General features: G+C 37.1%; 1 protein-coding gene across 1 annotated transcript in view; it reads left to right on the top strand.

The window, feature by feature from the left end:
• RARS2 (arginyl-tRNA synthetase 2, mitochondrial) overlaps positions 1-13,021 on the top strand; it is a 75,232-nt gene that overhangs the window by 57,174 nt on the left and 5,037 nt on the right. Inside the window, exons 12-17 of the mRNA XM_044676369.1 lie at positions 1,427-1,487; positions 3,594-3,670; positions 5,018-5,142; positions 5,957-6,024; positions 6,126-6,235; positions 12,677-12,772. Of these exons, the coding sequence (XP_044532304.1) occupies positions 1,427-1,487; positions 3,594-3,670; positions 5,018-5,142; positions 5,957-6,024; positions 6,126-6,235; positions 12,677-12,772 (537 nt within the window). The remainder of the gene's footprint in view (positions 1-1,426; positions 1,488-3,593; positions 3,671-5,017; positions 5,143-5,956; positions 6,025-6,125; positions 6,236-12,676; positions 12,773-13,021) is intronic.

Raw genomic sequence — 13,021 nt, 5'->3', positions numbered from 1 at the left:
GTTGAGAGTGACTTTTTGGAATATGTCATGGCAGCGTGCTCTGCTGGTGATTTCTTTTTAGATCAGTCCCTTGACTTCATCAGTGCAGGGAGCGATCAGGGAGGTTGGCACCACCTTTGCAATCTTCTGAAGGGATTGCCTTAGGACATAGAGGTTGAGGCTTTCTTAGTACATAGCAGGGGCAAGATTTGAATCCATGTCTTACTTCATCACCAGCTCTCTGTTTACTCTGCCATGCTGGTTTTCAATATGTATTGAAACAGCCAATGCTGATGAGAAAAGTGGCATGATAGACTTCAAGCAAAGTGTCATGCTAGAAGTTAAGTGGGTTCTGGCTTATCTTTACTATTACTAGCTCTGTGATTTTCTTTTTAAGCCCTTACTTTCTCTCTTATTAACAGTTCTAAGACAGAGAATGACCGGGGCTAGGCAATTGGGGTTAAGTGACTTGCCCAGGGTCACACAGCTAGGAAGTGTCTGAGGTCAGATTTGAACTCATGTCCTCCCAACTCCAGGCCTGCACTCTAGCCACTGTGCTACCTAGCTGCCCCTAGCAGTGTGATTTTGAGCTAGTTGTTTAACTTCTCTGGGCCTCAGATTATTCATCTGAAAAGTTTAAGGATTGAATTCAAAAGATTTCACAAATCTCATCAAGTTTAAAAAGTTCTGTGATTTAAACCTAGTACCCTTTCTTTAATTCCATCCCTCTAACCTTGATTTGCATTTTTTCTGTTTATTTTGTCTTTACCCTTCTTTCAGCCGAAAATGGTTAAGTAGTTGAATCGATTTTTGAACAACACAGTTGCTATTCATAATGAACATGATGGAAAAAATGTCAGATTCTTGACAAATATTTGATGGCAGTATTGCCATTTTTTAACAAAAAAAAATCTATATCACAATATTAACCACCCCAAATCTCTTCACTTGAAAGTTTACAATTCACTATTCATTTTTTCATTATGTTTATTATGAACAGCAACTGTGTGCTTTATCCTTAACTATAAGTGCAGTCTTTGCCAATATATATATATATACATATATATATATGTATATGTTTAAACATACTCAGTTAAAACTGGTGAGTTTAAAACTCATTGTTAATACCAGCAAAAGAATAGTCAAGGAATTTACTTGGAGGCTCTTTTTTTTTTTTTTAAATTTTCACTTGATAAAGAAAGAAGAGAAGTCATAAGTTAGGTGATTATTTTCCTTGGAGATTTAGCTAGTTTTATGTCCTTTTTAAAATTGTAAATAAGAAGATTGAGGGCCACCAAATCTGCAATTGGCAATATATGTGGCATTCTTGAAAAGTTGCTCCATATCTTCTAAAGTATTAGGTTTTAATTTATTTATTTAGATCTGAATTATATTATTAGATATTCAAAGATCTAAAGAACTTCTAATTTGTGGATTCATTTTTCAGAGATCTTGCAGCTGCTATTGATCGAATGAACAAATATAATTTTGATTCAATGATATATGTGGTAAGTAAACAGAATAAAGAGCAGAAGCCTGGAATCTGTTCCCCATAAACATCAATTATGCAAGTGGGCATTTGGAGCCATTCTCGAAGGCAATAAAGGAGATTAATTTCTGCCCAGTATATTAGATTGCTACAGGAACAATGTGATACCAAGCATATTTAGATAGCAGTTTTTAAAGAAAGTAAAAAAAACAATCCCCTTTGCTTCATTAAAATGAAATTTTACTGCACTTTGAATAGCATTGTACCTATATCATCTTTGTCATCACATCATGTAGTTTTACTCTAGAGCAAGGGTTCTCAACCTGGTATACATATTCACCCTTCCTTTGGAGAGGGAATGGATTAACATTTTAAAAAATTTGTTAATAACTATATTTTAGTGTGATTAGTTTCCTTCTATAAAATCCTATGCATTTTTCTAAAAAGGAATTCCCAAGTTTAAACAGACTGCTAAATAGGAAACCCATGTCAAAAATATGTTTAAGAATTCCTGCTGTGAGATCAAAAACAGAGAAAGAGGGGCAGCTGGGTAGCTCAGTGGATTGAGTGCCAGGCCTAGAGATGGGAGGTCCTAGGTTCAAATTCAGCCTCAGACACTTCCCAGCTGTATGACCTTGGGCAAGTCACTTAACCCCCATTGCCCACCCTTACCACTCTTCCACCTAGGAGCCAATACACAGAAGTTAAGGGTTTAAAAAAAAATGAAAAAAAAAACACAGAGAAAGAAAACAACAGGTCAATCTCCTTAAATAACATAAATGCAAAAATCGTAAGTAAAATACCAGCAGAAAGATTCCAGCAAATTATCATAAGGATTATTTACTATGTCCAGGTGGGATTTATACCAGGAATGCAAGGATGTTTCAGTATTAGGAAAACCATCTACATAATTGATCATATCAACAAGCAAACAAACAAAAATCACATGATTATCTCAATAGATGCTGAAAAAGCCTTTGACAAAATACAGCATCCATTCCTATTGAAAGCACTGAAAAGTATAGGAATAGAAGGACATTTCCTAAAAATAATAAATAGTATATACCTAAAACCATCAACAAGCATCATATGCAATGGGGATAAATTAGAAGCCTTTCCAATAAGATCAAGTGTGAAACAAAGCTGCCCATTATCACCTTATTGTTTAACATTGTACTAGAAACACTAGCAGTAGCAATTAGAGAAGGAAAAGAAACTGAAGGGATTAAAGTAAGCAATGAGGAGACCAAGCTATCCCTCTTTGCAGATAATCTGATGGTATACTTAAAGAACCCCAGAAAATCAACTAAAAGACTAGTGGAAATAATTAACAACTTTAGCAAAGTTGCAGGATACAAGATAAACCCACATAAATTATCAGCATTTCTGTATATTTCCAACAAAATTGAGCAGTAGGAGTTAGAAAGAGAAACTCCATTTAAAATCACTCTGAACAACATAAAATATTTAGGAATCTATTTACCAAGACAAACACAGAAATTATATCAACACAACTACAAAACACTTTTCACACAATTAAAATCTAAATAATTGGAAAAACATTAATTGTTCATGGGTGGGATGAGCTAATATCACAAAAATGACAATCCTACCCAAATTACTTATTCGGTGCCATACCTATCAAACTACTAAAAAAATTTTCATAGAATTCCTGCTCTTTTGAAACCTGTAGTGTAACAGTTTCATCAGAAATGAATGAGTTTTATAGAATTTCAGGCAACTAGCCTTCATTCTCATTTCTTGGCCACTCTGAAGCCCCCTTCTTCTCCTGAAGTTTCTGTCCTATTGCCATTCTCCAAAAGAGTCTGCCTTTAACACCAAACTTCAGAACTTCTTTGCTGTGGACCCCCTATAAAAAATGTAAATCCTAAAGGTTAGATATTATCCATGTTCACTGTCTCTGTAGAGTTCCATGAATTTTGTCTTCTTTCTCCATCATACTTGGTAATCTGCATTAGTTCACTGGATTGTATATGTATTCAGTTATCCATTTTATTAACTAGTACACTAATTCTTGTCACTGGTATTATTTAATGGGATACATATTCTTTGTTTTAAATTAAGGTTCACATTCCCCTTTTTCTAAGTTTATTTTCTTTCCAAGACAGATAAAGGCCAACAAAATCATTTTCAACAAGTATTTCAAATTCTGAGGCTCATGGGATTTGAATGGGCAGAAAGGTAATGTCTATCTGTACAAGTGACATTTGGGGGGGGGGGGAGACATAAGCTTTGGGAAGTAAAACAAGGCCAACTAACTATTCTTTGCCAAATTACTAAATTACTGAAATCAATATTTACTTTTTAGGTTAAGAGCTTTCTATGTAGAAATATGTGGAGCATTTTAAATTTTGTGTTATTTTTTTTATGTTGTGGCTGTATTTCTAACTTCAAAGTATTTTTAGTAACATTTGTTTTTATATCACCTGCATTCCCCAGTACAGGGAATGAGTCACCCCTTATAACAAAGAATAAGAAGGGAAAAACAATTCAGGAAAACTAATAATCAAACACATCAGCCAGGTCCAGCAATATATGCAGTGTTTGATGTCACCCAGTCTTCCCTCTCTACAAAGAATGGGGGAATAGGCAGAGGTCCATTTTCATATATCTTCTTTGGGTCCAAGATGGTCATTACAGTTTCAAAGCATTTAATTTCAATTTTTTTTGCTGTTCTTTCGATTTACATTGCTGTAGTCACTTTATATGCTGCTTCCTATTATTTCACTTTGTATGTATGTGTTTCTCTGTATTCATCAGTATCCTTGTTTCTTACAGCATAGTAATAGACTATTCATGTACCAGTTTATTTAAACATTTCCCTAGATAGATGGGCATCTACTTTGTTCTTTACTTCTACAAAATTTGCTCCTAGTTATTTTTATTTTTATGGGACCTTTCTTTTTTATCACTGACCTCCTTAGAGATAAATGCCTACAAGTATCCTCTCTAGGCTAAAAAAAGTATAAATATTTTAGTCATTTTTCTGAACATAATACCAAATAACCTTACAAACAACCAACTCACAGTTAATGTGCCTGTCTCCCCAACACACACCCCCCAACATTGATTATTCCCATCTTTTGTTGTCTCCCACTTTTTGAGTTACTGAAACCCAAGAGCTGTTCAATTTGCAGTTCTCTTAGTGCTTTGAAGCAATCTTTCCTATAGTTTTTAATAGTTCACAGTTCTTTTGAGAACTGTTCTTAGACTTTGGCCAGCAGTTATTATTTCACATGAATTTTGACTTTTCATTGTTTTCAGTTGCTTGATTTTTAAAGCCCTTATTTTCCTTTTATCCATCTAAACAGAGTTAATCATATTAGTTATGCATTGTTTCAGTAATTTGATGATGACCTATTTTAAGTGAGCAGGATTTTATATTATGTTCAATTCTTTTTTCTATTTTCTCAAATAAGGTTATTGAAAACTTTGGTCTCTGCATGTTAAGAAAGATTATTTCCTCTGTAATTATTTTAAGTTTCTTAGCTAAGGGATGAAAATTCTGCTCCTATCTCCCTCCTTTAGGTGTCGACATATTCCCTTTGGAGTGGTCCAAGGAATGAAGACTCGAAGGGGAGATGTTACTTTTCTGGAGGATGTTATAAATGAAACACGGTTAAGGATGCTAGAAAACATGACTTTTTCCAAGAGTGAGTTTATATCTTTTTTTTTTTTTTAGACTCTTACCTTCTGTCTTAGAATCCATACTATGTATTGGTTCTAAGGCAGAAGAGTGGTAAGGGCTAGGCAATGGGGGTTAAGTGACTTGCCCAGGATCACAGAGCTAGGAAGTGTCTGGAGTCAAATTTGAACCCAGGACCTCCCATTTCTGGGCCTGGCTCTCTGTCCACTGAGCCACCCAGCTGCCCCCAAGTTTATATCTTTTTTTGTGCTGTTACATACAAAACTGATCTGCTATGATGGCTACTTAAAAATATATAATTTATTATAACTTACTAAGTGTCAGAGTACCTTCCATAAGTTCAAGATACCAGAAATCTTCTAGATCAGCTAGTCAGAGGAAGTTCAGATTAGTAACCTGGACTCTGAAGTAACTTTCTCACACTGTTAGAGGCAGCTTCAGTCTGCCCTAATTTCCACATGAGCTTTGTGAAGATTCTATGGTATACAATTCTCTTGTCACAATACCTCATGTCTTAATTTTATTTTTGCTCTTGGAAAAAATGAATGACTTATCCTGGAGTAAAACAAAAAAGTTAGTAATTTGAGGAAATAAAAATAAGAATATTTTACTTTCCATTGAATACTGATCCCAGGACCTAGCAAATGAAATGTGATTTGTTGACTAATGTTGGCTTAATAGAAGAAAATATATTATATTCTATTTGCTCTTGCTAATTTACTATTCGCAGACATTTCAGGCAGGTTTTATTCCACTTAAATTGTCTGGCGTGGTGTTATGTATGTAAAAGCCACTAGCTTTTGTCTGTCAATATTTCACAGCATCTAAAGAACTGGAAAATCCACATGAGACTGCAGAAAGAGTTGGACTGGCAGCACTCATTATTCAGGTCAGTTGAAATTATGCATCCCTTCTCAAAATTAGGCCTCTCTAAAAACCTTTCTTTTGTTGCTAGAAACAGAGCTGCAGAGTTCTTTTTTATTCTTTCAGGACTTCAAAGGCCATCTGTTGTCTGATTATAAGTTTAATTGGGACCGCGTTTTTCAGAGCCGAGGTGATACAGGTGTTTTCCTGCAGTACACACATGCCAGGCTGTCTAGGTAAGCTGAGGGTCCTGGGAAAGTGTCCCAGGAAAGTCTCTTTAACATCTTTCTCCCAAATTCTAGTACTCTGTTATTATATCTTCTCAGGCCGGGTTCCTAGCATTCCATGTTCCTAAATTTCTCATTGCTAATTTTTGGGCCTGGACCAATAGCCATAATTTATAGGATAACTGCTGCTGCTGACTTCTAGATAAGTGGTTGTTATGATTAAGAGTGACTGATTTAGTCTATTGTATCTCCAAATTTGTGTTATTTGGAGTTTGTTTGTTTGGAGTTGCTTACTTGTCCTCAACTGGCCATTCTTTTAATTGTGCAAAAAGATTAAAATGTAAGACTATAAAGAAAGTAAAAGATAAAATTCCTCATTTAAAAACTAAAGCAAATTATGTTTCCCGAACACATGGCAATTTTATTTCATTTTAGTTTATTATATTTCTTAGTCTAAAGCATGTTTTTAGGTCTTAGACTAAAAAAGATAAAAAATAGATTGAAAATTTTCTGTACAAGTCCCTGAAGCAGAATTTTAACAGAATTCCAAAGGGTTTTTTGGTTTGTTTGTTTTGTTTTTTAAAACCCTTACCTTCTGTCTTGGAATCAATACTGTGTATTGGCTCCAAGGCAGAAGAGTGGTAAGGGTAGGCAATGGAGGTCAAGTGACTTGCCCAGGATCACACAACTGGGAAATTGTCTGAGGCCAGATTTGAACCTAGGACCTCCCGTCTCTAGGCCTGGCTCTCAACCCACTGAGCCACCCAGCTGCCCCCCAAAGGGTTTTTATAGGTCAAACAACTTCATTCATCAGTGCCTTGAGGTTCCCCTTTGAATCACAATGCCTGAGCTTTTGGGCGGAATACTTGATGGCAAGCTGCCCCCATCAGCAAGTACTGAATTGGAGATTTCAAGAAAAAAACACTCACAGAACAGTGTTGTTATTTGACTTTCCTGATTTCAAAAGTATTTTCACTTTCTCTCTAGACATTTACTGTTTAACACCTTACATTCCAAACCAACAAACAATTATCACCTGCTAGGAGTAAAAAGCTCTGACAGGCACCTAAGATTAGGAAGTCAAAGTGAAAACCAGTCTCTACCTTTCAAGCACTTGCTTTATATTGAGGAATACAACAGATAGAAACACATATAATAAATGTAAACAGGGTTGAGCACTAAAATATAAAGGCATCAGTGTCACAGTCCCCTAGGGAAGCAGAGAAGATCAAACTTTGAGGGAAGTTAGGGATTCTAAGAGTGGCCTGGGAGGAGAGAACACATTCCAGAAGTAGAGGATGGCCTGGACAGATACAGGAGGACAAGAGATCGCGGTTGAGGTTAGGAAGACAACAAGGAGTTACTCCATGTACTTTGACTGGAAAGTCCATAAATGTTACCAGAACCCCTGATGCAGGAAAGGAAAAGGAGGGGGCCCACAGCAGACTTAGGGGATGCTCCTGGTTACAAAAAACAAGACATGGATGATCCAACAAAGAATCAAACAGTAGTGATGTCATCAAAACTTAGGGACTGGGTGGTCAGCAGTATCAAACACTACAGGAAAATCAAAAAGGACTGAACAAGAAATCAGGGATAATCTTAGAGAAAGCAGTTTCAGTTAAGTGGGTGAACTCAGACTGAAGTTGTAAGAGGTTGAATGTAAGTGGGAGGAGATGAGGAAAGATAGCTTTTTCTCTGAGTTTGGTTTTGAAAAGGAAGAGAGAAAGTAGAGTGGCCCGATTATCAGCTAGGATTTGTAAAGTGCCTACTGTGTGCCAGGGACTCTTCTAAATACTGGGATACAAAGTCAGAGTCTTGGAGTAAAGTGATAGATCCCAGACACAGAGACAAAAGGGGAGTTTCTCAAGACCTAGAGTAATGGATAATGGCATTGGAAAGATAGGTTGGCACAGAAGGGGCCAAGTTTTAAAGGTGATATTGAAGACTTTATATATTTGATTCTAGAGGCCATTAGTACCCCCACAGTCAGTAGAGTAGAGAAATGACACAATCTGAAGCACTGTGAAGTATGGGGCTGAAATGGGGAAAGGCTCTAGGGAAGGGCATCCATTTGGAGGCCACAGCAGTACTAGCAAGAGATGAGGGCCTACACTAGAGTGGTAGCTAAGGGAAGAAAAAGAAGGGATCATGTGCAAGAGAGAACTAGGGAAGTAAAAAAAATACCAAGATTTAGCACTTGATTGGATATATAGGATTAGGGAGAGTGGGATGAGTAGCTTAAAATGACAGGGACAGGTAAAAGTTTTTTGCTTTTTTAAAAACCCTTACCTTCTGTCTTAGACTCAATACCGTGTACTGCTTCCAAGGCAGAAGAGCAGTAAGGGCTAGGCAATGGGGGTTAAGTGATTTGCCCAGGGTTACACAGCTGGGAAGTATCTGAGGCCAGATTTGAACCCAGGACCTCCCATCTCTAGGCCTGGTTCTCAATCCACTGCCTGGGCAAGTTTGTGGATAGCATAGGAGGAGTTGCTATTTAAGAAGAGATTGACCCTAAAAATCTGTCTTCTGAAGGATGCAGGAATCAGTATGGGATCAAGGACACAAGAGCAATGGGTGAGAAGTGATTAGAAACCAGAAAGGGAATTCACAGAGAATGACCTCTGCTTTCTCAATAACATATGAGCTGATCACCTCTGCTGAGAGGGGAGAGGGAGGGGGTAGTTGAAAAACTTCAGGAAAGAAAAGAATGTTTAGAACAGACACTGTGAAAAGTGGGATAAGAAATTAGCAAAGAACAAACAAGGGCCCACTGGTGAGCAGATTACATTGACTCGCAGTGATTTCATTCAGCACAACTGTGTGACTTATTAGTGTAGCAACTTTCAATAGCACATAAATAGGAGTGAAGAAAATTGTTGGGGGTAACTCGAAATGAACGTTCTACAAGGCTGAAGCAGCAAAAGAACATAAAGCAAAGGGTTTGACAGAGGTTAAATGAGACAGTCACCAGGAATGATTTTCTAATGTTCTATTGATCTTAAAAGAATAAAGAAGAGAAATAAACTTTAGAAAGGGGGAGGAGGTATTTATTGGCTCACATAGTTGGGGTGCACAAGTAGAAGTCTGTATAAAGGGGAGGGGAAGGGAGGAGATCAGACATCACTTGAACCTCACTTTCATCCGAATTATTCAAGGATGGTGGGACACACATTCAAGTTAGCAGAGAAATAAGGGGATAGGGAGAGAATAAAATAGAGTAGATGAAGGGATAGATTAAAAGAGGACACAGAGGGGGCAGCTAGATGGCTCAGTAGATGGAGAGCCAGGCCTAGAGAGTTCCTGGGTTCCAGTTTGGCCCCAGACACTTCCTAGCTGTGTGACCCTGGTATAATAAGGGAATTTTAGGCAGGGTTGTAATAAGGGGATTAGGCTGGGGTAGTAAGGTGGTTATAAAATGGGAATAGGCTAGAGGTAATAGGGAGATTAAGGCAAGGTAAGGTTGCAATAGGGGATAAGGCAGGTAAAGGACTAAAGGTAATGTGAATAGGGATGAGGCACTGTGGATAGGGGTTTGTGGATCCCTAAGGCAGGAAATAGATAACGAAGATATAATGGTAAAGGTGGTAGATTGAGGTGGTAGGAGAAGTAAAGAAATGACTGAGTTTAGGGAATATAAACACAGAGGTATAAAGAGTTGTAAGGGTAGGCAGCTACAACCTGGGAGACACAGACTGGGACACAGGTTTGAGACAGAGACACTAAAGGGAAACACTGAGCCCTCAAGTAGGAAGGGCACTTCTACAGACAAAGTTTAGGGCTAGCCAAGAATGGCTTGAAACTGACTAGAGGGCTGCTAGTCAGTTTCTCAGGTTCACAAAGGAATAGCTCAGAGGAAGTATTGAGATTACACTTCCTCCAAAATGGACACCTTCAATTCCCTTCATGACCCAGAGACAATATTATTCCTTTATTCCCTTCTCCCTCTCTTATCAATCAATTAATGAACTAGCCAAAGGTTTGATTAAGTGATAAACAGGGTTTATTATTTTTAGGTTTGATTGGAAGGGATGGAGGGGTATAAGGTAACTCTTAAGAGCTGCCTAGGGAAAGCTTCAGGTGGGGGAGGGAGACAGGAATGTGACCTGCCTAACTCACCCTCAAAGGGTTTTGTAGCATATATAGGATTAGGAAAGTTGGATACAATGATTCAAGAGATAATTTGTAACAAGAGTAAGCCCTATTTGACTACCGGGAAACTATGTCTACCAACCAAGTTTGAAAGCTTCCAAGATCCACCCTCCTTTCAAAACCCCAAGAAATTTAGGAAGGGAAAGTGATGATTGGGAATAAGGGAGGTTAGGGAGATCTAAAGGAAATAGTTAAGCTAACCAATTTTGAGAGAAAAGCTGCAGAATATAGGCCAGGTTTTTAGTCTAATGAACAGAGCTCAGTTGACCATCCTACTCTCATCGAGTCCCCAGGGTCAACTGACTAACCTCAGGATTCTAAACCCTTTTCCAACTGTCAGAAACTCTCCTGTAAGGCTTTTCAGGGCTGATATGTACCCTATTTGCACTACACTGGGCAAGTCACTTAACCGCCATTGCTGAGCCCTTAACTGCTCTTCTGCCTTAGAACCAATATATAGTATTGTTTCTAAGATAGAAAAGGTATTAAAAATAACTAAAGAGGCTACAATAACATATCAAAAAGATATATATACTGCGAACCAGGCTAATTTTATACCATGGTATAACCATGATTCAATATGTATCGATAAACAGGCCTGTCTTTAATGTGGTAATTAGTAGCTTCAAATCAATTTAAATAGGGATAAACAAGAAGCCTTTCCAGTAAGAGTAGGAATAAAGCAAGACCATCTATTGTCCCAACTCCTTTTTGATACAGTGCTAGAAATGCTAGTGAAAGCAATAGCACACACACAAAAAATGAAGGAAATAGGCAAAGAGAAAGCAATTATGTTTTTTGCAAATAATATGGTTTAAAGAACCCTAAAGCATTAACTAGATAATTAATTGAAACAGTAGCTTTAACAAAATTGCAAGGTTTTTTAAACCCTCATAAATCATCACTATTTCTGTATGTTAACCAAACCTACTATGAAAAAGAAATTCCTTTTAAAATGACTATGGGATGTGTAGAATGTTCGAGAGTCTATCCACCAAGACACACACAGAAACTATATGAATACAATTATGAAACATACTTTACAGTCAAAAGGACATACCTAAATAATTGGATAAATTATTAATTGCTTGTGGGTAGGTCGAATCAATATGATAAAAATGACAGTGCTAACTAAATTAATTTATTCAGTACCTTACCAATAAAAGTACCAAAGAATTACTTTATGGAGTCAAGAAAATAATGAAATTCATCTAGAGGCACAAAAATAGCAAATAAAAAAGTGGAAAAGGAAGCCAAGTGGCCCCAGATCCCAAAACTCTACTACAAAGCAGTAATCCTTAAAATAGTTGGTTAAGAAATAAAGATGTCTATCAATGGAACAGATTAAGTATACAACATACAGAAACAAATGAACCTAGTAGTTTAACGGTCCATAAGCCTAAAGACCCCAGCAACTGGGGTAAAGACTCACTAATCAATAAAACCTGCTTGGCAAACTTGTGAAATATGACAAGTCAGGTTCAGACCAGTACTTTATACCATATACCATAGTGAACTTTTTAGAGACCAAGTGCCATGCCTGCCCTCTACTGAGTGCCAGGAAAGACCCTGCCTCCCCACCCCACACACACACAGGGAAGAAAGCATTGCCATTGGGCTTCTGAGCAGAGGGGCAGGTGATGTGAAAAAATAATCAGCTGTGGTGGAACAGTTCTGCCTGAGTCCCTCTGCCTTTCTAATAACAAATTGGGTGGGGGGAGGGCGGTACATGTCCATAGAGAACACTCTGCATGCCATCTTTGGCACCCATGCCATAGGTTCGCCATCACTGCCATATACCAAGATATGTTCCAAGTGGGGGAGGGGGGAATATATATATATATATACATATATATATATATATGTATATATATATATATATATATATAAAACTTAAGACATAAAAGGGGCACAAAAAATTACCTTTCATGTGTAAGGATGGGAGAATCAAACAAGGTATAGATATGATTACATAAGGTTATTGGGGGAATTCTCAATTGACTTAAATCAGTGAAGTTGGAAAATGGGAAAGGAGAGAGAGAAAATAAATACTTATTAAATGAAAAAGAAAGTTGGAAAAAAATCTAAAAACGTTACATCAGTGTGTGCTATCACTGTACTTTGTACCTCTTCCATGCCTTTTTCATATTCTTGTATGTTTTTTCTTCCATGTATGTGTAGTTGGTGTTTAATTAATATTCATCGAATTGAGCTCATTGTAATTTTGTCATTAGAAAACTGTAAAGCTATCTTTAATTCTTATGTATTCTTTTCTGATTTGGGTTTCTTGAATCATAGTTTAGAAGCAACATTTGAATGTGGTCATCTGAGAAACATCAATGCAACGTGCTTACAAGACCCACAGTCTATTTCCATACTCCAACATCTCCTCAGGTAATTTTCAGTCTAACATATATGTTTCTGCTAGTTGGCATTGCCAGTAGAGTTGTGTTAAACATAAATAGGGCATCTTCTCCATCTCCCAGGCCTCTTAGAGGGCTGCACCTAAAATTGTAGTGAAGAAGGTTATCTGCCTTTTTTTCCCTTTTCTTTTCTTTTTTTTCCTTTTTATTTTTTAACATTTAATAATATTTATTTTTTAGAAAAGTTAACATGGTTACATGATTCATGCTTTTACTTTCC

This window comes from Gracilinanus agilis, chromosome 4 (assembly GCF_016433145.1).
Source record: "Gracilinanus agilis isolate LMUSP501 chromosome 4, AgileGrace, whole genome shotgun sequence".
Taxonomy (NCBI): domain Eukaryota; kingdom Metazoa; phylum Chordata; class Mammalia; order Didelphimorphia; family Didelphidae; genus Gracilinanus; species Gracilinanus agilis.
The sequence above is the reverse complement of the archived record's forward strand: the minus strand, read 5'-3'. Positions and strand labels throughout refer to the sequence as shown.